We start from the raw sequence: 20,709 nt of genomic DNA on the forward strand, positions 1-20,709 counted from the left end.
TGAGGCCCTATGCCAGCCCCGCCCAGCCCTGAGAGCCAGGTGGGGGTTGAGTCCTAGTCAGGGAGCAATTGGCAGACCCTGCTCTCTGATCCTGTGGTCCAGCCACTGGGTGAGGTTCTGACTCTTTGGGGATTTCCTGTGACCTCTATAAATAACCCCCATGCCTGCTTCCCACAAACCACCTCCCCCTTCTTGGAAAAAAGGGACGGTAGCCAAGGACCTCAGTCCGCGATGTGCCAGGGACAGGGTAGGTGGGCGGGGCCGAGGCATCCTTTCCCAAGAGCATCTTCCTCCCCACCCAGACCCCACTCCTCCCTGCTGGGAGCCCTCCAGACCCTCCCCACGCAAAGGACATCTGGGCACCCACCCTCTCTACACCCACATTGCTGCTTCTTGTCTTTCTGCAAAACAGACCTAACAGTAATATCCACGGACTGAACTGGGGTGACCCTTCCCTTCCAGGAGCCCCCCATTCATGGGGGACCCCAGCTGTCAAACAAGCAAACAAATCAACAGAGTGTGACATATTGCAATGAAGCCATGATGAAATGGAGTCAGAGGGTCCCTATAGTTTCGTGATGGGCCCTGGAAACGTCCCAGCCTCTGCTCCTGTGTCCCTTGAAATTTGAGAGTTTGTATCTTCAACTACTGGAGGTGGAGATTTTTTTCTGATTCTGGAAAAGAGCTTGACCCTATTTGAGACTCCATTTCCACCTCTGGCAAAAGGGGAGTTAACTATTCATATGCCATCAGGTGGGTCGTGGAAGCCTGGATCCCTGGGACCTTAGGGGACCGGAACGTCACTGGAGTGTCAGGCACTTTTTTTGTTAGGGCAGAGCGCCCTCTGCTGGTTCATCATCAACAGCAGATTCCCCCATAAGCGAAAGTCCCTCAGTCGTATCCAACTCTTTGTGACCACAAACCGCCTTGTCCTTGGACTATAGTCCCTCCATGGACTATATAGTCTATGGAATTCTGCAGGCCAGAATACTGGAGTGGGTAGCTGTTCCCTTCTCCAGGGGATCTTCCCAATCCAGGGATCGAACCCGGGTCTCCTGCATTGTAGGTGGATTCTTTATCAACTGATCTATCAGGGAAGCCCAGATCCCCCATTAGTCCCCACAATCAAAGCCTTCACTATCAGGCTCTCCTCTCCTGGATTTCCTCCTCCCTTGTAGCACTCACTCATTCTACTTCCAGCCTCACTGGCCACCTCGCTGCCCCTCAAACACACCGTGATGTTCCCACCTCAGGGTCTTTGCACATGCTGTGCCCTCTGCTTGGGATGTTCTTGCTGGCCTCTTCTGTCTTCTTCTCACCTTCCAGATGTCAGAGTAATTTCCATATCTACCCTCACATCCGTCCCTGACCAGGTCAGGTCTCCTCATCCTAAGTTTGCCCAGCAGCCTTCAGAACTCAGGTCACCCAGGTGACTCAGTAATAAAGAATCCGCCTGCTGACGCAAGAGTGGGAGACATGGGTTTGATGGAGGCAATGGCAACCCACTCCAGTATTCTTGCTGGGATAATCTCATGGACAGAGGAGACTGGAGGGCTACGGTCCATTGGTTGCAAAGTGTTGGACACGACTAAGGGACTGAACAAGCAAGCATCCGACCTCACTAAAAGGAGCGGTGTCTCTTCTTTAATAAGGGCAGGAGTGGGGACTTCCCTGGCATTCCAATGGTTAAGAATCCTCCTTCCAATGCAGGGGATGAAGGTTCGATCCCTGGTCCAGGCACTAAGATCCCACATCCCGGGGACAACTAAACCCACCGACCACAGCTACTGAAGCCAGCACACTCTGGAGCCCATGCTCTGCAACTAGAGAAAGCCCATGCATCGCAATGAAGGCCCAGCACAACTGAAAATTAAAAACACAGGAGCAGTAATGCCTGCTTACTCCCGTTTCCAGCCCCCTGTCTCAGTCTGTCACCCAGAAGGCCCCCAGCGAACTCAAACTGAAATCTAACTTTATGTTCAAATCCCCTGGGGGCTTCAGCAACTAAATACTTCTCTGAACCTCAGTTCCTCATCTGTAAAACTATGACAGCATAACCACTGCATTGTGCTATTATGAAGATGCAATCAAATGATGGGTGCGATTCTAACACATAGTAGGTACTTGATAAATATTCACTGAGTGACTAATGACTAAGCTTGGAGAGGAAGTAGGGATTTTGCAAGTCACTTTGAGGATAAAAGAAGAAACGTTTCAAGATTAATACCATAAAAGGAATGACAGCTTGGGACTTTCCTGCCAGTCCAGTGGTTAAAGATTCCCAGCTTCCACTGAAGGGGGGCACTGGTTCAATCCCTGGTTGGGGAATTAAGATCCTGCACGCTGTGTGGTGCAGGGTGGTGGTGGCAGTGGGTGTTGGGGAAGGACAGTTTGCAGAACAATAAACACGAATTCATGTACAAAATACAAGACAAAATATATTTTACAGGCGCATCCACATGTATGCAAATTTGCACAAAGTTCTGGAAGGATACAACCACCAAGGAGAGGGGGTTCAAATATTTCTGGATCACCCATTTCTTACCTTCCTTTGGTATTTGCAAAATAAATTAAAAGCTATAAAACAAAAAACCTCTGAGACCTTTCAACCTCCATCTTGATCCTCCACCTCCCCCAGCATCATGTGCCCAAAATGACCTCCCTTCAGCCCCACTCAGGGCCAAACCCCTGAAATCTGGCCGGCTGCCACTCAGTCACTACCAGCAACAGAGGCTTCGTGGTTTGCAGTCAAGTTCCCCAACTTGGCCTCAGCTGTTCCCAGACACCCCAAGGCTTCTGGGTGCTCCTCCAGCCTGGGTCTGAGCTTCAGATACCCCCTCACTTGCCCACGCAGAAGTCCCGGAAGATGATATCCAGAATTTCCTCGGTGCCCCCTCCACCAGTGAGATGACTCAGATGCCCTCGGGCTACCCGAAGTGCCTCAGCTGCCAGAGCTAAGTCTTTTGCTTGCCTGTACTGACCAAGGGCATCCAGGCAGCCCTGGAGGTGGTGTTGGTGCCTCGATCGTGTCAGAAGTGGGCCTGTGGACGGGTCCCCACACCTGAAAGGGACAAAGGACAAGGTGTCTCTTGGCATTCAAAGTAGGGGGAAGAGGAATGATCATACCCCATTTGTAGATACAGAAACTGAGCTGGCAGGGCCAGCTGTGCCCAAAGCCAGCGGCTTAGCCCCCAAACTTGGACAGAGCAAGGTTGCCCAGTGGGCAAGGGGGCTCACAGTGCAGCCAGCTCCTTCTTCAGTGCTTCTAGGAGGCCGTCCAGCCCCTCACCCGTCAGGCAAGACAGCAACAGGTGGGAGGGGAGGTCAGGATGGGGGTCTGAGCGCCCAGCGGGCAGCAGGTCCGATTTATTCAGCACAAGCAGAAGGCGCTGGTGGCTCCCACTGGGGTTCCCGGCTCCTGCTGGGATGACAACGGTGTCCAGGAAGTTGCAGCTGGCCGGAGAGGCCAGGTCAGAAGCATCCAACACGGCCAGAATGAGGTCAGCCTGCTCCAGCCTGGGAGGCGGGAAAATGGAGCATGGACCCCAGAGCTACGCAATGAAAAGCATTCGGCAGGGACTGGGTAAAGGCCAAACCTAAAAGCTGCCCTCCCCAAAGAACTGAGGCCCCACCTAATGGGGCTTAGTAACCTTTCCTCATTAAGGACTAACGAAAGATAAACGCAACTGGTAGAAACAGCAAAGGGCCCGAGTTCCCCCCTCCCACTTCCCTCCTGCCCACCTTTTTTGGGCGCGCCGCACTCCCTCCTGCTCCACAGGCCCCACGCCTTCCCGCAACCCTGCAGTGTCGCTCAGCAGCGCCGGGAACCCGGCCAGGTCCACGGGGGTCTCCAGAACATCTCGGGTGGTCCCCGGCTCCGGGGACACGATGGACACCGGCTTCCGGCCTGGGGATGGGGGTGGGCTCAGAGGAAGTGGGCGGGGTGGAGATGAGAGGGTCCCTCCCTTAGGCTCCATCCCCGGGACGGGACGGACAGTTTTCAACCTCCCAGGCCCCTCGCCTACCCCGGAAAGCTCAGTACCTTAGCTCCCAGCCCTGCCCCCTGCCCTGAGCCCTGCCCCCTGCCCACGCACTGAGCAGGTTCACCAGGCTGCTTTTGCCGGCGTTGGGAGGTCCCGCAACCACTACGTGCGCCCCTGAGCGGAGCCTCTGCCCGCGCCTGGCATCTCGAAGATGTACACCCAGCGCCACCTCCAGCCTCCGCACCTCACTATCAGCTGTGGATGGAGGAAGGAGAGAGAGTGAGAGGGCCTGGGGGGCTGGATGCCAGATGTCTCCACCCCCCACCCCCAGGGGGACCCACCTTGATCCAGGACGCCTTCCTCCAGGTTGTCATCCTCACTAAAATCGATATAGGCCTCTACATGGGCCAGAGCCTGAGGGAGGGAGAGGTGGGTAGTGTGATCATACAGAAACTCACCCCGAGTGGGTGCCCGGGTCCAGCCTGACCTTAAGGGATCAGATTGGAGGCTCATAGACAGGAAACTCTAACAAAGGGAAAGGTTAGGAAGTGTCTCTGCGGCAAGGTATGAGTGGTACTTGCTTTAGTGAGGGTCTCAGCCCAGCCGCGGCAGAGGTCACCCAGCTCCCCATCGAGCTGCCTCAGGGCCTGTCGCCGCTGCGCCTCGGTTTCTGAGTGGATCAGGTCTGCCAGCCCCTCCACCTCCGTCAGGCTCAGCTTCCCGTGGGCGAACGCCCTCCTGGTGAACTCGCCTGCTTCCGCTGGCCTCAGCCCTGGCACACTGCCTGCGGGAAGGTTCAAGATCCTGAGGCCCCTGGCCCCTGCCCAGGTCACCGGCGTAGCAATTCTTCAAACCCAAGGCTGCAGACTTACCCAGGGCCTGCAGGACACCACTCACCACGGCCGGCCCTCCATGTACGTGGAACTCCGCGCAATCCTCACCGGTAAAACTTTGGGGACCTAGTATGTTGAACAGATGGGTGTCAGCAGGATACGGCCTGGCCGACCGCCTGGAAAGAGGAAGTTGGGTCACAGGAGTTACTTGAGGTTCCGGATCTGAAGTCCCGTACCTGGAAACCAAAGCACCAGCGCGCGGTCCAAAGGCTCCCCAGAGCGGGGGTCGCTGAGCAGGCGCAGGCAGGCTTTGCGAGCCGGGGGTAAGTCCCGCGGCGCCGTGAGGCTCCGGAGGGCGTGGCCGCTGGCAGGGCCGCTGGTTCGGATCACCGCGATGCCGCAGCGGCCTTGGCCAGAGCTCAGAGCGAAGATAGTGGCTCCGGAACCCGGGGCCGGGTAACCACTGGCCTGGCGCGTGCACAGTCTGGGACTGGAGAGGAGGAGGGTCAGCGCACCTGAGAAGCTCTGACGCCAGAGAGGCATGGCAGGTGGATAGATGGCTCGATGGTCGCGTGAGCCCCCAAGTGGAAGTTTTGTGGCTAGGGGAGGGACTGATCGGAAGTTCTGAGGCCAGAAGAAGACTGGACTGCGGTGGGCTCTGCGGCAGGGGGTGGGGCTTGGATGGAGAAGGAAAGTGCTCCTGCCGCAGGGAACCGGGCCCCCAGATCCCAGGGAGAGGGTTTGGGGCCCGAGCAACGCCCTACGCTGTCACAGCCCTTCCCCAGCTCACCCCACCTGTGAGGCCCACGTGCAGCCCGGGATACCAGGGTCCACAGCCCCCGCCACATGGGTTCACAATCAGCTATCCGCCTGCCCACTCTGCCGCGGGGGTCTGCAAGTCCTTGCAGGAGGTCCCGCCCACTCCGCGGCGTGACTGGTAAAGTGCTCAACAATTCTCGATTATCATTGGGCCCCTTAGAAGACGTACTGCCCATCCACTGAAGATCTTCGCTTCTACTGGCTAATGACAGGGAAAGAAGCCGAGGGCTCGCACGCTTCGGTGCAGTGAAATAGTGTTCCTCCAGCAACATTAGACAGAATTTTTAGGATCCTAGAGGGGCCAGGTTCCTAGACACCGGAAATGAGTAGCACAGGGCAATGGAAATTAAAGGAAGGCGAGGGTTTGAGTCGAAGCAAGAGCATCTCGGGGGCTTCCCTGATAGCTCAGACAGTAAAGAATCTACCTGAAATGCAGGAGACCCAGGTTCGATCCCTGGGTCGGGAAGATCCCCTGGAGAAGGAAGTGGCAATCCACTCCTGTATTCTTGCCTGGAGAATCCCAAGGACAGAGGAGCCTGGTGGGCTGCAGTTCACGGGGTCGCAAAGAGTCGGACACGACTGCCTTTCACTTTCAAGAGCATCTCGGTGGCCGGGAGGGATGAGTTCCGGGGAACCAACGCCCTGGCCCTGGGGAAATCTATTCCAGATTTCTGGGAAGACTTCTTTTCTCGGAAGTCTACAGTTTCTCGCCGCTCCCCAGCTTTCTCTCCCGCCGTCCCTCTGCCTCAGATACCCTTGCCTTGACAAAGAGCCTCAGTGCTCCAAGGTCCCCTCCTCTATGAAGCCTCCCTAGGATCCCCAACACAGTCCTCTCTCCTCTCTGGGCTACTCTGGCCCCGGTCTCCTCGTGCAGAGCTGTGTGTCCCGTCTGTCTCTGACTCCCCGAAAGCCAGAAAGGGGAGATTATTTTCAGGTTAACCCGGGACAGCGCCGGCCGGCGAAATAAAGCGCTGATGGTGGAATTCCAGGCACTGGATAGGCGGGGTCTCTGGGGGTACTGCCACGCGGCGAATTCTCTGGTTCTTGGACAGAGCGGGCGGGTGGCGCGGCTATACTTAAGGGAAGACTGGAACAGGATACAGTTCTAATGATTAGCTCCACGCCTCGCTCTGTTCAGTTTTTTCATTTGTCAGTTAGGGAGTTCGGGATGGACATGTTCTCATTTCTGTATTTAATATGGATAACCACCTAGGACCTACTCTATAGTACATGGAACTCTGCTTAATGTTGTGTGGCACCCTGGATGGGAGGGGAGTTTGGGGGAGAAAGGATACATGTATATGTTTGGCTGAGTCCCTTGGCTGTTCACCTGAAACTGTCACAACATTGTTAACTGATTATTACCCCATTACAAAATAAAAAGTAAAAAAAAAACAAGCCTTTTTTTCATTGTAGAAGAGGAGTGAATGATGACGTTCGCTGTCTCCAAGTTGTTCCATCTGTCAAAAGTATACATCAAATGCCTACGGTGTAACCACGAAGAATCAGTCTGGGCCCCTGCCCTCACTGGTCTATCAGTCTAATGGAAGAAGCTACAGAGGATGGTCAGGGGGTCTATGTGTGTGTATGTGTGTTTGCCACTCAGTCATGTCCGACTCTTTGCAACTCCATGAACTGTAGCCCTCCAGACTCCTCTGTCCATGGGGATTCCCCAGGCAAGAATACTGGAGTGCGTCGCCAAGCCCTTCTCCAGGAGATCTTCAAGACGCAGGGATTGAACCTGGGTCTCCTCACTGCAGGCAGAGTCTTTACTGACTGAGCGACCAGGGAAGCATGGAATATTTGGGATGTACTAAAAATTTATTCATTTATCTGAAATTCACATTTAACTAGGAGAACTGTATTTTTATTTGCTAAATTTGGAAAAGGCAGAGGAACAAGAGATCAAATTGCCAGCATCCACTGGATCATTGAAAAAGCAAGAGAGTTCCAGAAAAACATCTATATCTGCTTCATTGACTATGCCAAAGCCTTTGACTGTGTGGATCACAATACACTGGAAAATTCTGAAAGAGATGGGAATACCAGACCACCTGACCTGCCTCTTGAGAAACCTGTATGCAGGTCAGGAAGCAACAGTTAGAACTGGACATGGAACAACAGACTGATTCCAAATAGGAAAAGGAGCACGTCAAGGCTGTATATTGTCACCCTGCTTATTTAACTTCTATGCAGAGTACATCATGAGAAACGCTGGACTGGAAGAACCAGAAGCTGGAATCAAGATTGCAGGGAGAAATATCAATAACCTCAGATATGCAGATGACACTACCCTTATGGCAGAAAGTGAAGAGGAGCTAAAAAGCCTCTTGATAAAGTGAAAGAGGAGAGTGAAAAAGTTGGCTTAAAGCTCAACATTCAGAAAACGAAGATCATGGCATCCAGTCCCATCAATTCATGGCAAATAGATGGAGAAACAGTGGAAACAGTGTCAGACTTTATTTTGGGGGGCTCCAAAATCACTGCAGATGGTAACTGCAGCCATGAAATTAAAAGACGCTTACTCCTTGGAAAGAAAGTTATGACCTACCTGGACAGCATAGTAAAAAGCAGAGATCCTACTTTGCCAACAAAGGTCCATCTAGTCAAGGCTATGGTTTTCCAGTAGTCATGTATGGATGTGAGAGTTGGACTATAAAGAAAGGTGAGCGCCAAAGAATTGATGCTTCTGAACTGTGGTGTTGGAGGAGACTCTTGAGAGTCCCTTGGACTGCAAGGAGATCCAACCAGTCAGTCCATCCTAAAGGAAATCAGTCCTGAATATTCGTTGAAGCTGAAACTCCGATACTTTGGCCACCTGATTCGAAGAGCTGACACATTGGAAAAGATCCCGATGCTGGGAAAGATTGAAGGTGGGAGGAGAAGGGGGTGACAGAGGATGAAATGGTTGGATGGCATCACCGACTCAATGGACACGAGTTTGAGTAAACTCTGGGAGTTGGTGATGGACAGAGAGGCCAGGCGTGCTGCAGTCCGTGGGGTCGCAGAGTCGGCACGACTGAGAGATTGAACTGAACTGAACCGAAATTTGGTAACTCTAACGGGTCCTCTCTGAGGACATTACATCCTGAAGGGTGCAGCAGTTCACTGGACAAAGAGGGCTTGAAGAGTGTCCTAGGTAACAAGGATGGCGTTACGCATCCAGCCTGTACTAAGGCATGCTACGCTTATTCTCATTCTCCCTGTGGTGGTTGGAGCTATTGCTACCTGCAATTTCCTGCGACCAGGCTCACCACCCGCTTCCCCCAACCCCACCCACACCACCTACCCGCGAGACCACCTCAGATTCCAAACTGACGGGGAAACTAACGCTTTAAGGCAGAGAATCCAGGCCCAGGGCGGGCGGTGTCGAGACCGGCACCGAGTCGGGCGGGGACAGGGAGGAGAATGAACATTCGGCGCGGGCGGGGACGAACACCAGAGAGCGAGGTGGGCGGGCGAGAACAAAACTCGGAAAACATCACGGGCGGAGTCGAGAACCAGAGAACGACGCGCGCGGGGCCGAGAAGGAGAATCGAGGTTCCGCGCGGGCGGGGACGAGAAGCAGCGCTCGGGCACGCGGGGACGGCGGCCGGCGCGGGCGGGCGCGGCCTTTGTCTCCTCCTCAGGCGCGCTCGGTGGCTGCACCGGCCCCATGAGACCGCGGCCCCCCGGCGCCTGGGCCGCCCGCAGCCCCTGACCTGACCTGCCCTCACAATGGCGGAAGCCACCTCCGGCGCTGGGGGCACGTCCCTGGAGGGCGAGCGTGGCAAGAGGCCCCCGCCGGAGGGCGAGCCTGCAGCCCCGGCGTCCGGAGTTCTGGGTACGTGTGCAGCGCCTGGATCTGACAGGGTTGCAGGTGCCTGGGGTGTTCGCGGCAGGTCTACGGGGAGGGATATTGGAGTCAGCCGTCCCGGGCCTGGAGTCCAGTCGAGGCACCGGCTCTTCCCGGCACTGCGGCTGCGGCCGGGCGAGCGTGGCTGGAAAGGTGCAGCGGGTGTGGGGTCCCAGCGCAGAGATATGGACACGCCCCTCCTAGAGCCCCGGTGCGGGACTGAGCCCAGTCACCCCTTGGGCTACTCGATCGCTGCTGAGCAGTGATGCGCTTAAGAGCGCCTCTCCACAGAGGATACAGAATCATACAGTCCTGGGTTCAAATACCTGCTGGACTCTGTGACCTTGGGCGCGTGACTTAAATGCTCTGGGCCTCAGTTTCCTCGCCTGTGAAATGGGGGTAAGAGCCGCACCCAGCTATGAGGAGACGCTGACATAATGTAGTGAGGCGCTCAGAGCTGTTAGTGAGCGCCCCATCGATTGTGGTTTCGGAGGCGGAGCTGGGCCTCAAGAATGAGTAAGATTTGTAAGGGAGGACCTGGGGGAAGGGCATTCCTGGAGAAGGGCCTGGCTGGTACAAGGACGTGGAAGGAAGGAAACAAGCCAAGGCCAGAGCTCATAGGGCCTTGAATGCCAAGCTGAGTGCCAAGGAGCCCTGGCGAATGTGTGATCAGAGGCAAGGGTTGGAGGGACTAAGACTGGAGGCTAGGCCATCTGAGAATGACCCGACCCCAGCCTGCGCTGCCTGCTCCCCAGATAAGCTTTTTGGGAAGCGGCTCCTGCAGGTGGGTCGGTATCTGGTGTCCCACAAAGCATGGATGAAGACGGTGCCCACGGAAAACTGTGACGTGTTGATGACCTTCCCAGGTACCTGTCTATGCTCACCTGCTCAGGGCCTACACTGAATTCCCCCGAACTGGGCTCCCCTGTCACTCCTGGCAAGAGCCATTGGTCCCTGTGCCCCTTGGCAGATACGACCGATGACCACACGCTGCTATGGCTGCTGAACCACATCCGCGTGGGCATCCCCGAGCTCATCGTGCAAGTCCGCCACCACCGCCACACACGCGCCTACGCCTTCTTCGTCACCGCCACATATGAGAGGCGAGTCCCTGTCCCTGGCCTCTCGCTGACCCTGCTACTCAGCTCCCCGCCCTTCCAAGCGCCAACTGCGAGGTCCAGCCACCCTGCATTTGTCCCAGACGTCCACCAGGTACACCATCCCTAGTTCCAGGATGGTGAGCCAGGGTCTCCCCGTGATCCCACCTCCCCTGCCCTTCCCGCAGCCTACTCAGAGGGGCCGACGAGCTGGGTCTGCGCAAAGCAGTGAAGGCCGAGTTTGGCGGGGGCACCCGCGGCTTCTCCTGCGAGGAGGACTTCATCTACGAGAATGTGGAGAGTGAGCTGCGCTTCTTCACCTCCCAGGTGCGGTCGGCTCTGGCCCCCAGCGCACATTCCTAGCCCGTGGGCGGCTGCTCCCTGTGCTCACGCCCTGTCCCCTGCAGGAGCGCCAGAGCATCATCCGCTTCTGGCTGCAGAACCTTCGTGCCAAGCAGGGCGAGGCACTACACAATGTGCGCTTTCTGGAGGACCAGCCAATCAGTGAGTGAGGTGGTCCCAAACTTCCAATCGTATGTGGGGAGTTAGCTGGGGCTCTTAGAGGACTGCTGTCAATGTAGTAGGGTTAGGAAGGCGGGGCCTAGATAAAACCAATCAGAGTCTCCCGAAGAATTGGGCGGGGCCTGAAGATCAACCAATGAGATGAAGGGTGTGGTCTTAGCAAGGGGTGGGGCTTGTCTCCTTGGAGGCAGGTCCAGGAGAAACCCTTTTCTGGGTCTGAGATAAGGTTGGGGCAGGACCATGGACAGCACTCCACATATTGTGTGGTGAGCTCTGGGCCTCAGTATCCCCCAGGAAACCAGCCGCTGCAAGTTCACCTTCTAATGCCAGCTATGCACCATTCTTCAGACGTTTGGAGGAATGAGCTGAAACCAAGTAGCTCTGTTTCCCCACTGGGATCGCACCTCCCAGGTTTCGAGCACCCTTCTCCACCTGCACCTCCCAAATTTTGAGGAATAATGTTCCTTTCACCCAGAACGCTTCTCCTGGGAAGAGCATTTGCTGTGTTTAGGAGGAGGCAAAAAGTTATAACTTGGGTTTCAGCCGAGGGGGACTGGCTAGGCCCAGCACAGGCAGACGGGTGGGGTCACCCTTTCTTGTCCCCCAACAGTCCCTGAACTGGCGGCCCGCGGGATCATCCAGCAGGTGTTCCCAGTCCACGAGCAGCGCATCCTGAACCGTCTCATGAAGTCATGGGTGCAGGCTGTGTGTGAAAACCAGCCTCTAGGTGTGGTCCTGGCTGGAGTGGGGGTTGGTGGGGTCCCAGGAGGCAGGCAGGGCTGACTGGGACCGCCCCCCCTCGTCCCTGGCAGATGAGATCTGCGACTACTTTGGTGTGAAGATTGCCATGTACTTTGCCTGGCTGGGTTTCTACACATCGGCAATGGTGTACCCGGCGGTCTTCGGCTCAGTCCTGTACACATTCACAGAGGCTGATCAGGTGCCGGGTGTGGACTGGACGGGGGGTGGAACACCTCAGACAACTTCCTCCCTGGACTGGGCCAGCCAACATTGCAGCCCTCCTCTGTCACCCCCAGACAAGCCGGGATGTATCCTGCGTGGTCTTTGCCCTCTTCAACGTGGTCTGGTCAACGCTGTTCTTGGAGGAGTGGAAACGGAGGGGGGCTGAGCTGGCCTACAAGTGGGGAACACTGGACTCACCCGGGGAGGCTGTGGAGGAGCCACGACCCCAGTTCAGGGTCAGTCGGGGCAGTCTGAGTTCAGGGACTTCAAGAATGGGGTAAAAAAGAGAAAACACACTGAGCAAGTGCGTTACAAGAACAAAGCGGGAGGTGAAGTAGAGCTGCAGCTTCTGAGGTTTCCCAAGTGAGAGGATCTGCATGCCCAAAGGGAGAGGTGTGGAAAGTTGGATTTGAGGGACTAGAGGGTGCTTTAAGTGGACACACCCAGATAGCAAGGATGAGATGGCTGGATGGCATCACCTGCTCGATGGACATGAGTTTGAGCAAACTCCAGGAGATGGTGAAGGACTGAGAAGCCTGGCATGCCACAATCCTTGGGGTCACAAAGTCAGACAAGGCTTAGCAACTGAACTACAACAAACCACCATAATAAAGCATCATAGACATGGAGTTCAAAGGGTTGGGAAGGAGGTGGGACAGAGGCAGCCCCTCTGATCTTGTGTTGGGCTGCGCCCCCACCCTCTGCCAGGGCGTGCGGCGCATCAGCCCCGTGACTCAGGCCGAGGAGTTCTACTACCCGCCCTGGAAGCGGCTGCTCTTCCAGATGCTCGTCAGTCTTCCCTTGTGCCTCACCTGCCTAGCCTGTGTGTTCCTGCTCATGCTCGGCTGCTTCCAGCTCCAGGTGACCTTCAGTCCCTAGCCCTGGCCTCGGCCCCAACCAGTTCAGGTGTGCCCCGAGCCAAGCCCAGCGACCAGGGTAACCTCTGAACCACTTTGTCCCTGCAGGAGCTGGTGCTGAGTGTGAAGGGGCTGCCCCGTCTTGCCCGCTTCCTGCCGAAAGTCATGCTGGCCCTGCTGGTCAGCGCAAGTGCCGAGGGCTATAAGAAGCTGGCTGTCTGGCTCAACGACATGGGTATGCCCTGTGAAGGGAGGTCTCACTGCCCAGCCCCCAGGAGGAAGGGCCTTCTGGGGTCCCTGCTGCTTATGACGGTCTGGGCTACACTCTCACTCGTCTCCTTGGCCCCCAGAGAACTATCGGCTGGAGAGTGCCTATGAGAAGCACCTCATCATCAAGGTCGTTCTGGTGAGTGGTGGCCAGCAAGCCGGCAGGGCTTCTTTTATTTATTTTTTTAATATTTATTTATTTGGCTGCACCGGGTCTTAGTTGTGGCACATGTGATCTAGTTCCCTGACCAGGGATCGAACTCAGGCCCCCTGCGTTGGGAGCATGAAGTCCTAGCTACTGGACCACTGGGGCAGTCCCCAGGCAGGGGTTCTCCAGGGGACACATGGGGGTTCCTCGGGGCAGACATGGCGGGGTGACCACCCCCTGCCCGCTTCGCACAGTTCCAGTTCGTCAACTCCTACCTGAGCCTTTTCTACATCGGCTTCTACCTCAAGGACATGGAGCGCCTGAAAGAGGTGAGGCTCTGGCCCAAAGCAGTGCCCCCGAGGCAGCTGGCTATGGGGGCCAGACTGGCCCAAGGGGTCCATGGGCTCTCCAGCCCCTCCCTTCCTCCTCCATCCTTCTCTCCTCTCTGTCCATTCGTCTGTGTGTCCTCCCTCTGCCTGTCATGCCCCCCCATCTGTCTGTCCACCTGTCCGTCGGTCCCTCCACAGCTCCTGATCGTCCTGTCCCTGTCCCAGAGCCTCGAGCGGCAGCTTTGGGCGGTGCTGGTCCCGCTCGTGGCCCTGCGGTTCCGCCTGCTCCTCCTCTCCCTCCAAGGCCTCCTTCTTGAGGCCCGGGCCAAAGTACGGGCAGGTGGCGGCGAGCCCGTGGGGCCTTGCCAGGGTGGGCAGTGTGGCTGTGCCGGGGCACTCACGCCTAGCCGAGGGTGCATGCTCTGAAGGGATGGGGCTCCACTGACTGCGTGCAGGTGTCGAGAGCCCCTGGAGGCCCTGGGCACCAGCTGAGCTCCGGGAGGTGCAGCATGATGGGAGGCCATGGCCTGCCCACGTGATCAGCTAGAAGCGCTGTGGCCCGCCCAGCTGTGGTTTGGGGTTGCCTCTGTGCCCGGGGACATCCAGACTGGGCTCAGGCTGTGGCTGGATGTGTGCTTTGGGAGGGTGAGCGCCCACAGCCTGTCCCAGTGCCCAGGGCCCCGCCCGCCCCCCACGAGGCCGCCCTCCGCCCCCTTCCTACCCCCAGATGCTGGCCACGCTGCTGATCACCCGCCAGTTCCTCCAGAATGTTCGAGAGGTTCTGCAGCCCCACCTGTATCGGCGGCTGGGCCGAGGAGAGCTTGGCCTGCGGGCGGCCTGGGAGCTGGCCCGTGCCCTGCTTGGCCTCCTGAGCCTCCAGCGCCCCGCACGCCGCCACCTTGAACCCCCGGCTGAAGAGGGCGGCGGTGGCAGCAGCAGTGGAGGGGGTCGCAGGTGTCTCAGTGGGGGCTGCGGGGCACCTGAGGAGGAAGAGGAGGCCGCGGTGGAGCGGCGGCCTGCAGGGGAAGGGGGAGAGGTGGGGAACGGGCCCCAGGGGGACAGAGAGGAGGAGGATGAAGAGGAGGAGGAGGACGACGAAGAGGAGGAGGAGGACGACGAGGAAGGCGAGGAGGCCGGCCTCCTGGACTGCGGGCTCCGACTGAAGAAGGTCAGCTTTGCCGAGCGGGGGGCTGGGCGGCGTCGGCCGGGCCCAAGCCAGGAGGCCCTCCTGGAGGAGGGGAGCCCCACCATGGTGGAGAAGGGGCTGGAACCGGGCGTGTTCACACTGGCCGAGGAGGACGATGAGGCTGAGGGGGCTCCCAGCAGCCCCGAACGGGAGCCTCCCCCGGCTGTCCTGCTCCGCCGGGCTGGAGGCGAGGGCCGAGACCAGGGGCCGGATGGGGGCCCGGATCCAGAGCCGGGCTCAGGCGACTCAGCCCGGAAGCAGCGGCGGCAGAACCGGTCATCTTGGATCGACCCACCCGAGGAGGAACACTCGTCTCAGCTCACCCAGGCGGAGCTCGAGAGCTGCATGAAGAAATACGAGGTGAGGAGGGCCCCTGAGGGTGGAGGCAGGCCCATCGGCAGGGCCGGGCACACAGTCTGAGGATGGAGGTGGGGTGGGAGCGACAGGAAGGAATGACGGGCCCCTTTATGTGATCGGGGCCTCCCTGGTGGCGCAGATGGTAGAGTCTGCCTGCGATGCAGGAGACTGGGGTTCAGTCCCTGGATTGGGAAGATCCCCTGGCGAAGGGAATGGCTTGCCCACTCCAGTCTTCTTGCCTAGAGAATCCCATGGCTACGACTCACCCTTATGTGATCAGAAACTTGCTAACCTTGCTGAGCTTGGGTCCATGCAGGATAATCTGAGGGAGGCGGGCTTGATGAGAGGAAGGTGGGCTGAGGGAGGAGGTGTCCTGAGTTGGGGGAGAGCCTAGGCCCACCCCTTGGGTGCCTGCCCACAGGACACGTTCCAGGACTACCAGGAGATGTTTGTGCAGTTTGGCTATGTTGTGCTTTTCTCATCTGCCTTCCCGCTGGCTGCCCTCTGCGCCCTCATCAACAACCTCATCGAGATCCGCAGTGACGCCCTCAAGCTGTGCACGGGGCTGCAGCGGCCCTTTGGGCAGCGCGTGGAAAGCATTGGCCAGTGGCAGGTGGGGGAAGGGCCAAGGGCTCTGAGCCAGGATGCCCAGAGGTGGAGCGGGTGCTGGGGAGGCTGGTGGGACCCCATCTGAGCCCCTCTTGTCCCCCCTTCCCCCGCAGAAGGTGATGGAGGCCATGGGCGTCCTGGCAATCGTGGTCAATTGCTATCTAATTGGCCAGTGTGGGCAGCTGCAGCGCCTCTTCCCCTGGCTCAGCCCTGAGGCAGCCATCGTGTCCGTGGTGGTGCTCGAGGTGGGACCGGTGGCCGGGTGGGGGACCCAGGTGGTGGTGGTGGGGTGTCCCCATGCCTGCAGCCTCCTCCTCTGTCGCCTCAGCACTTCTCTCTGCTCCTCAAGTACCTCATCCATGTGGCCATCCCTGACATCCCAGGCTGGGTGGCTGAGGAGATGGCCAAGCTGGAGTACCAGCGCCGGGAGGCCTTCAAGGTATGTGGGCCAGGGCCCGGTTTACATCTCTGCTCCGAGGGGCTTCTCCCCCCTCGCCTCTCTGCCTCCCCTGGCTGGGCAGTCACATCCTTAGGAGGGCAGATGTGCAGATTTGTGTTAGCGTTCGTTGCTTAGTCGTATCCGACTCTTGGTGACCCTGTGGACTGTAGCCCACCAGGCTCCTCTGGCCATGGGATTCTCCAGGCAAGCATACTGGAATGGGTTGCCATGCTCTCCTCCAGGGGATCTTCCCTACCCAGGGATCAAACCCAGGTCTCCTACATTGCAGGCAGATTCTTCACCATCTGAGTCACTAGGGAAGCCTAGGGTAATAATTAGCATTTCAAAGGGACCTGGTCCCTTCTGGGGTCCTGGTGGCATCCCGCACCAGGCCAGCAGCTTATGAACTGTCATCTGCCATCTGGGGTCCTGGTGGCATCCCGCACCAGGCCAGCACTTATGAACTGTCATCTGCTAGCTTGCCGGACATTGTCCTGTGTGGGGTCAGGGACACAGCTGATGCTTCCTGGAAGCCCAGCCTGTGGCACGTTCCCCAGAAAGCTGCAGAGCAGACCAGGGAGCTCATTGCCACCAACCAGTGGAGCCCTCCATGATGACGTGTGTGTGCTCAGTTGCTCAGTGTCCATGTGACCCCATGGACTGGGGCCCGCAAAGCTCGTCTGTTCACAGAATTCTCCAGGCAAGAATACTAGAGTGGGTAGCCATTCCCTTCTCCAGGGTATCTTCCCAACCCAGGGATTGAACCTAAATCTCTTATGAGAAGTCTCCTGCATTGACAGGCAGATTGTTTACTGCTGCGCCACCTGGAAGCCCCAAAAATAGTGATGGAAATGTTCTATTCTGGGTTGCCCATGTAGCCCGTTACTACAGACAGCCAATGAGCGCTTGCAGTGGGACCTGGCGCTACTGAGAAACCGAGCTTTTACTCCAGTTATCTGGTTGTTTGTTTATATATTGGCTGTGCTTCGTGGCTTATGGGATCTTAGTTCCCCAACCAGGCCTCAAAGCCAGGCCCTCCGCGGTGAGAGCGCAGAACCCTAACCACCGGACTGCCAGGGAATCCCCTTACTTCAGTTATTTAAAGTGACTAAACCATGGGAGCCCCTGCTGGTCTGGCGGTTAGGATCCACTGCTTTCACTGCCACGGCCCAGGTTCAGTCTCTGGTCTGGGAACTGAGACACCTCCAAGTCACATAGTGGGGCCCAAAAATAATAATTTTTTTTTAAATTAACATTGCCATGTGTGGCTACTGGCCACTGGACAGTCACAGCTCTGTCTCTCCCCCGTTCTCCAGAAAGCAGGGAACCACTGAGGCCCAGTATTTGTTTTAACTCTCCCAATTTCTAAGACAGCGTCTGGCATGCGACCGGGGACAGAATTGGTGGCCAGTAAATGTTTGCTCTCTTCTCAGTTCTCAGAGAGCCCTGGAGTGGGTCCAGGGATGCAGCTGGAACCCAAGAAGTGTGTGGATCTCTCCCCACTTCTGCAGGAGAGCCCCGCGTGGGCCTGGGCCTGGGTGGGCACCTGCTCACGCACTCACTCCTCCCAGTGCCCATAATGGCTCCATTCTGCCCTCAGAGACATGAGCGCCAGGCCCAGCACCGCTACCAGCAGCAGCAGCGGCGTAGGCGGGAGGAGGAGGAGCGACAGCGCCACGCGGAGCACCATGCCCGGAGGGAGCGGGACGCCAGTGGCCGAGAGGAGGCTCGGGCTGAGGGCTCTGGGTTGGACCCTGCTGCCCCGGAGAAAACCTCGGCCAAGGCCAAGGGCAGTGGGGCAGGTGGCCACGGGCCAGAGCGACCCAAGCGCCCGGGGTCCCTGCTGGCACCTAACAACGTCATGAAGCTGAAGCAGATCATCCCGCTGCAGGGCAAGTTCCTGTCGTCCGGGACCTCATCCTCCTCGCCGGCCGCCGCGGGGGCCAACCTCACCACCCGGTCAACCCCTGCCCAGTCGCCCACTGGCAGCGACACCCGCCTGCCAGCCTTCCTTAGCTTCAAATTCCTCAAGTCACCTGAGACCCGGCGGGACCCAGAGCGTAGCCACTCTCCACCCAAGGCCTTCCACGCCGGCAAGCTTTTCCCCTTCGGCGGGGCCCGGGCGGAGGCCGGGTCCAACGGGGCGGGCGGGCAGGCCCGGCAGGACGGGACCCTCGGCGGTGGTGGTTGCCGAGCCCAGCGGAGTGGGCTGGTGGACGAGGCTGCAGCTGAGGAGCCGGACACACCCCGGCCCGAAGAGGAAAGCTCAGGTCACAAGCTTTAACTCGGGGGTGGGGACTCTGGGCCGGGCTTTGGGGGTAGGGGTGGGGTGTCCAGACGTGGGCAGAGGGGCTGAAGCAGACAGGGGAGGCTCCGTCTCCTGGTACCAGTTGGGGACCTGGGTCTGTGGTACATGGAGCCTGTTGATCAAAGCCTTCTCAGTCTTTCCGGGTCCTTGAGAGCCTGGAGCCCTGTGCCTGACCCTCCTCACCCCTGGGGGAGGGATGCCAAAGTCCCTTGTCCCCCATTGCCCTTCCCAGGGTGCCCGCCTGCCATGCTCTGGTGCCAGGAGAGATGAGGGAGGACCCTTCACCACCTGGCCTAGCCTTTCCTGCCCCAATGAGACCCCACACCCAGCTCACTCTGGGGGACCGGAACCCCCAGGCCTCTATGCAAGCCCGTGGCCTGCAGCCCAAGCTGTCCCTGGAGGCCTTCCTTGGAGGTGGGGCTCAGGCTGCCCGCTAGGGGAGTTCAGGGCTGCAGCCCTGTGGCCGCGGAGCAGAGTCACAGGCCTCATTGCGCCGCCCCGCCCCACCTCATTCATGCCCGGGTTCCAGAGACCCATCCCAGGGAGCCCAAGGGGCGGCAGCCGTAGCACCAGGGACTTAGGTCAGAAGTCAGCGGGACTTCCTCAGACTTCCCTCTCCGTGAAGGGGAGGGGCCCAGTGCCCAGAGGCCGGGGATGCACCCGAAGAAGCCCACCCCTTGTCACTGATCAGAAGCAATAAGGCCCTCCATGTGCCTGAAAGCCCAGAGGGAGCGCGGGCAGGGTTCCCAGCGGCGGGGACGGCATCTCCCCGGAACGGCCCCTCTCGCCTCCGCAGGGACAGCGCTGGCCCCCGTGGGCGCCCCGGCCCTCCGCACCCGCCGCAGCCGGAGCCCTGCGCCGCCGCCACCGCCGCCAACACCGCTGCCTCGGCCCCCGACGCCCCCAGCGGGCTGCTGGCAGTGGGACGGGCCGTGGGGCTGCGGGGGCGAGGGCGCCGCCCCGCGGCAGGCCCCTGCTGCCACCGACTGCCCGCCCTGCGCTCTCGCCGGGCCCCCGCCTGCCCCCCAGCCCCTGCCGGGGGACGCCAGCTTCTACAGCCTCCCGCCGCCGCCGCCGCCGCCGCCTCCCACCTCCGAGCCCCCCCAGCCCCCGGCGCCCTCGCCCAGCCCCAGCTCCAGTCCCAGTCCTCAGGCCTTGTGCTGGCCCAGCGGCTGGCATTAGCTCCGCCCGCCCTGCCTTCCTGTTTTCATATGCAATATCAGTCACAGACGGGGCGGCGACCGCCACCCAGAAAACACTTGGGCCGGCCCGATGTACCCCAGTATTGGCTGCCCCTCCTGGGGCAGGGCCAGGGGCCTGGGGCCCCTCTATCTGCCGTTTTCCTTTCGACCAGGATGGGGGGAAATGAAAGGAAACCCCCCCAAAAAACAACAGAAAACACACAGAATAGGTGATTATTTATTTGTTTTTAATTTATTTTGTCATATTTTTGTAAAACGGCAGAAATGCAATAAAAAGTATATTTCAACAGTGCCCAAAGGCGGAGCTGCTGAAAGGGGACTTCTGAGGCCCAATGACAAGGTCGGGGCCAGCTCTTTGGGGGACTGGCAGGCCCAGAGTGGGTTCCCCTTCTGTCCTGAGACCCTTGGGGAATGCCTAAGAACTGGGTCTCCAGGCCAAACGTATGGAAAACTCCAGAAATCCAGGCCTAGGGGGCCCCCTGGGAGGAGCTGCAGAGCCTCAGGCCCCATCTTCAGCCTCCTAGACCAAGGAAGAAATCTCAAAAAGTGCGGACAGGAATCAGCAGGTCAGGTAGTAGGTGTGGGTCCTGAGCCAGCCTCGGTCGTGCAAAGCCACCCTTTCTGGCATACCTGCCTCCCAGGCTGACATCTGAGAAGTCAAGGGCTACAGGGGGCACTTGGGGCGCGGGCGTCTGAAGGCACCTGGTGCCTGTCTCGATGTTATGGGGACGATGTGTTCAGGGGCAGCATCGGGGAAGGGCTGGCACGGCCCCAGGGTGTGACTGCTATCAGACCGCTGTCACAGTGGCCAGGACCCTTCACTGAGTGACCAGGGATGGGCGTGGCCTCAGCCTCAGGGGGTCCACATCCAGAGGCGCAGAGTCAGGAAGGCCCTGCCCCAGAAAAGACATCAGGGTTTGCTAGAGGCAGGAGAGCAGCCTGTGCGAAGGCATGA

At 58.6% G+C, this 20,709-nt stretch overlaps 2 protein-coding genes across 5 annotated transcripts; one reads left to right on the forward strand and one right to left on the reverse strand.

The window, feature by feature from the left end:
* Window positions 1-2,418: 2,418 nt before the first annotated feature.
* On the reverse strand, window positions 2,419-5,732 carry GTPBP3 (GTP binding protein 3, mitochondrial). Its single transcript, XM_012177710.3, has 9 exons — window positions 5,612-5,732; window positions 5,053-5,306; window positions 4,856-4,942; window positions 4,565-4,767; window positions 4,325-4,397; window positions 4,095-4,238; window positions 3,742-3,907; window positions 3,238-3,516; window positions 2,419-3,061 (listed from the first exon to the last, which is right to left on the reverse strand). Exons 1-9 carry the CDS (start codon window positions 5,662-5,664, stop codon window positions 2,839-2,841), a joined length of 1,482 nt encoding a protein of 493 aa, XP_012033100.3. The 5' UTR covers window positions 5,665-5,732; the 3' UTR covers window positions 2,419-2,838.
* A 3,405-nt stretch (window positions 5,733-9,137) lies between these two features.
* On the forward strand, window positions 9,138-20,046 carry ANO8 (anoctamin 8). 4 transcript variants are annotated; one of them, XM_042249702.1, is made up of 19 exons: window positions 9,138-9,458; window positions 10,226-10,336; window positions 10,441-10,573; window positions 10,756-10,894; window positions 10,975-11,071; window positions 11,700-11,816; window positions 11,902-12,029; window positions 12,127-12,288; window positions 12,761-12,913; window positions 13,018-13,144; window positions 13,260-13,315; window positions 13,579-13,653; window positions 13,852-13,983; window positions 14,381-15,199; window positions 15,618-15,809; window positions 15,919-16,050; window positions 16,134-16,244; window positions 17,845-18,514; window positions 19,349-20,046. In XM_042249702.1, the coding sequence occupies exons 1-19, from the start codon at window positions 9,353-9,355 to the stop codon at window positions 19,732-19,734; spliced, it is 3,846 nt and encodes a 1,281-aa protein (XP_042105636.1). In that variant the 5' UTR covers window positions 9,138-9,352; the 3' UTR covers window positions 19,735-20,046. The 4 variants fall into 4 exon arrangements, with proteins under 4 accessions (XP_042105636.1, XP_027825250.2, XP_042105637.1 ...); XM_027969449.2 differs by lacking the exon at window positions 13,852-13,983; XM_042249703.1 differs by lacking the exons at window positions 9,138-9,458; window positions 10,226-10,336; window positions 10,756-10,894 and having other exon boundaries at window positions 10,456-10,573; window positions 10,895-11,071.
* The last annotated feature ends 663 nt before the right edge of the window (window positions 20,047-20,709 follow it).

Source organism: Ovis aries, chromosome 5 (genome assembly GCF_016772045.2).
Source record: "Ovis aries strain OAR_USU_Benz2616 breed Rambouillet chromosome 5, ARS-UI_Ramb_v3.0, whole genome shotgun sequence".
Lineage (NCBI taxonomy): Eukaryota > Metazoa > Chordata > Mammalia > Artiodactyla > Bovidae > Ovis > Ovis aries.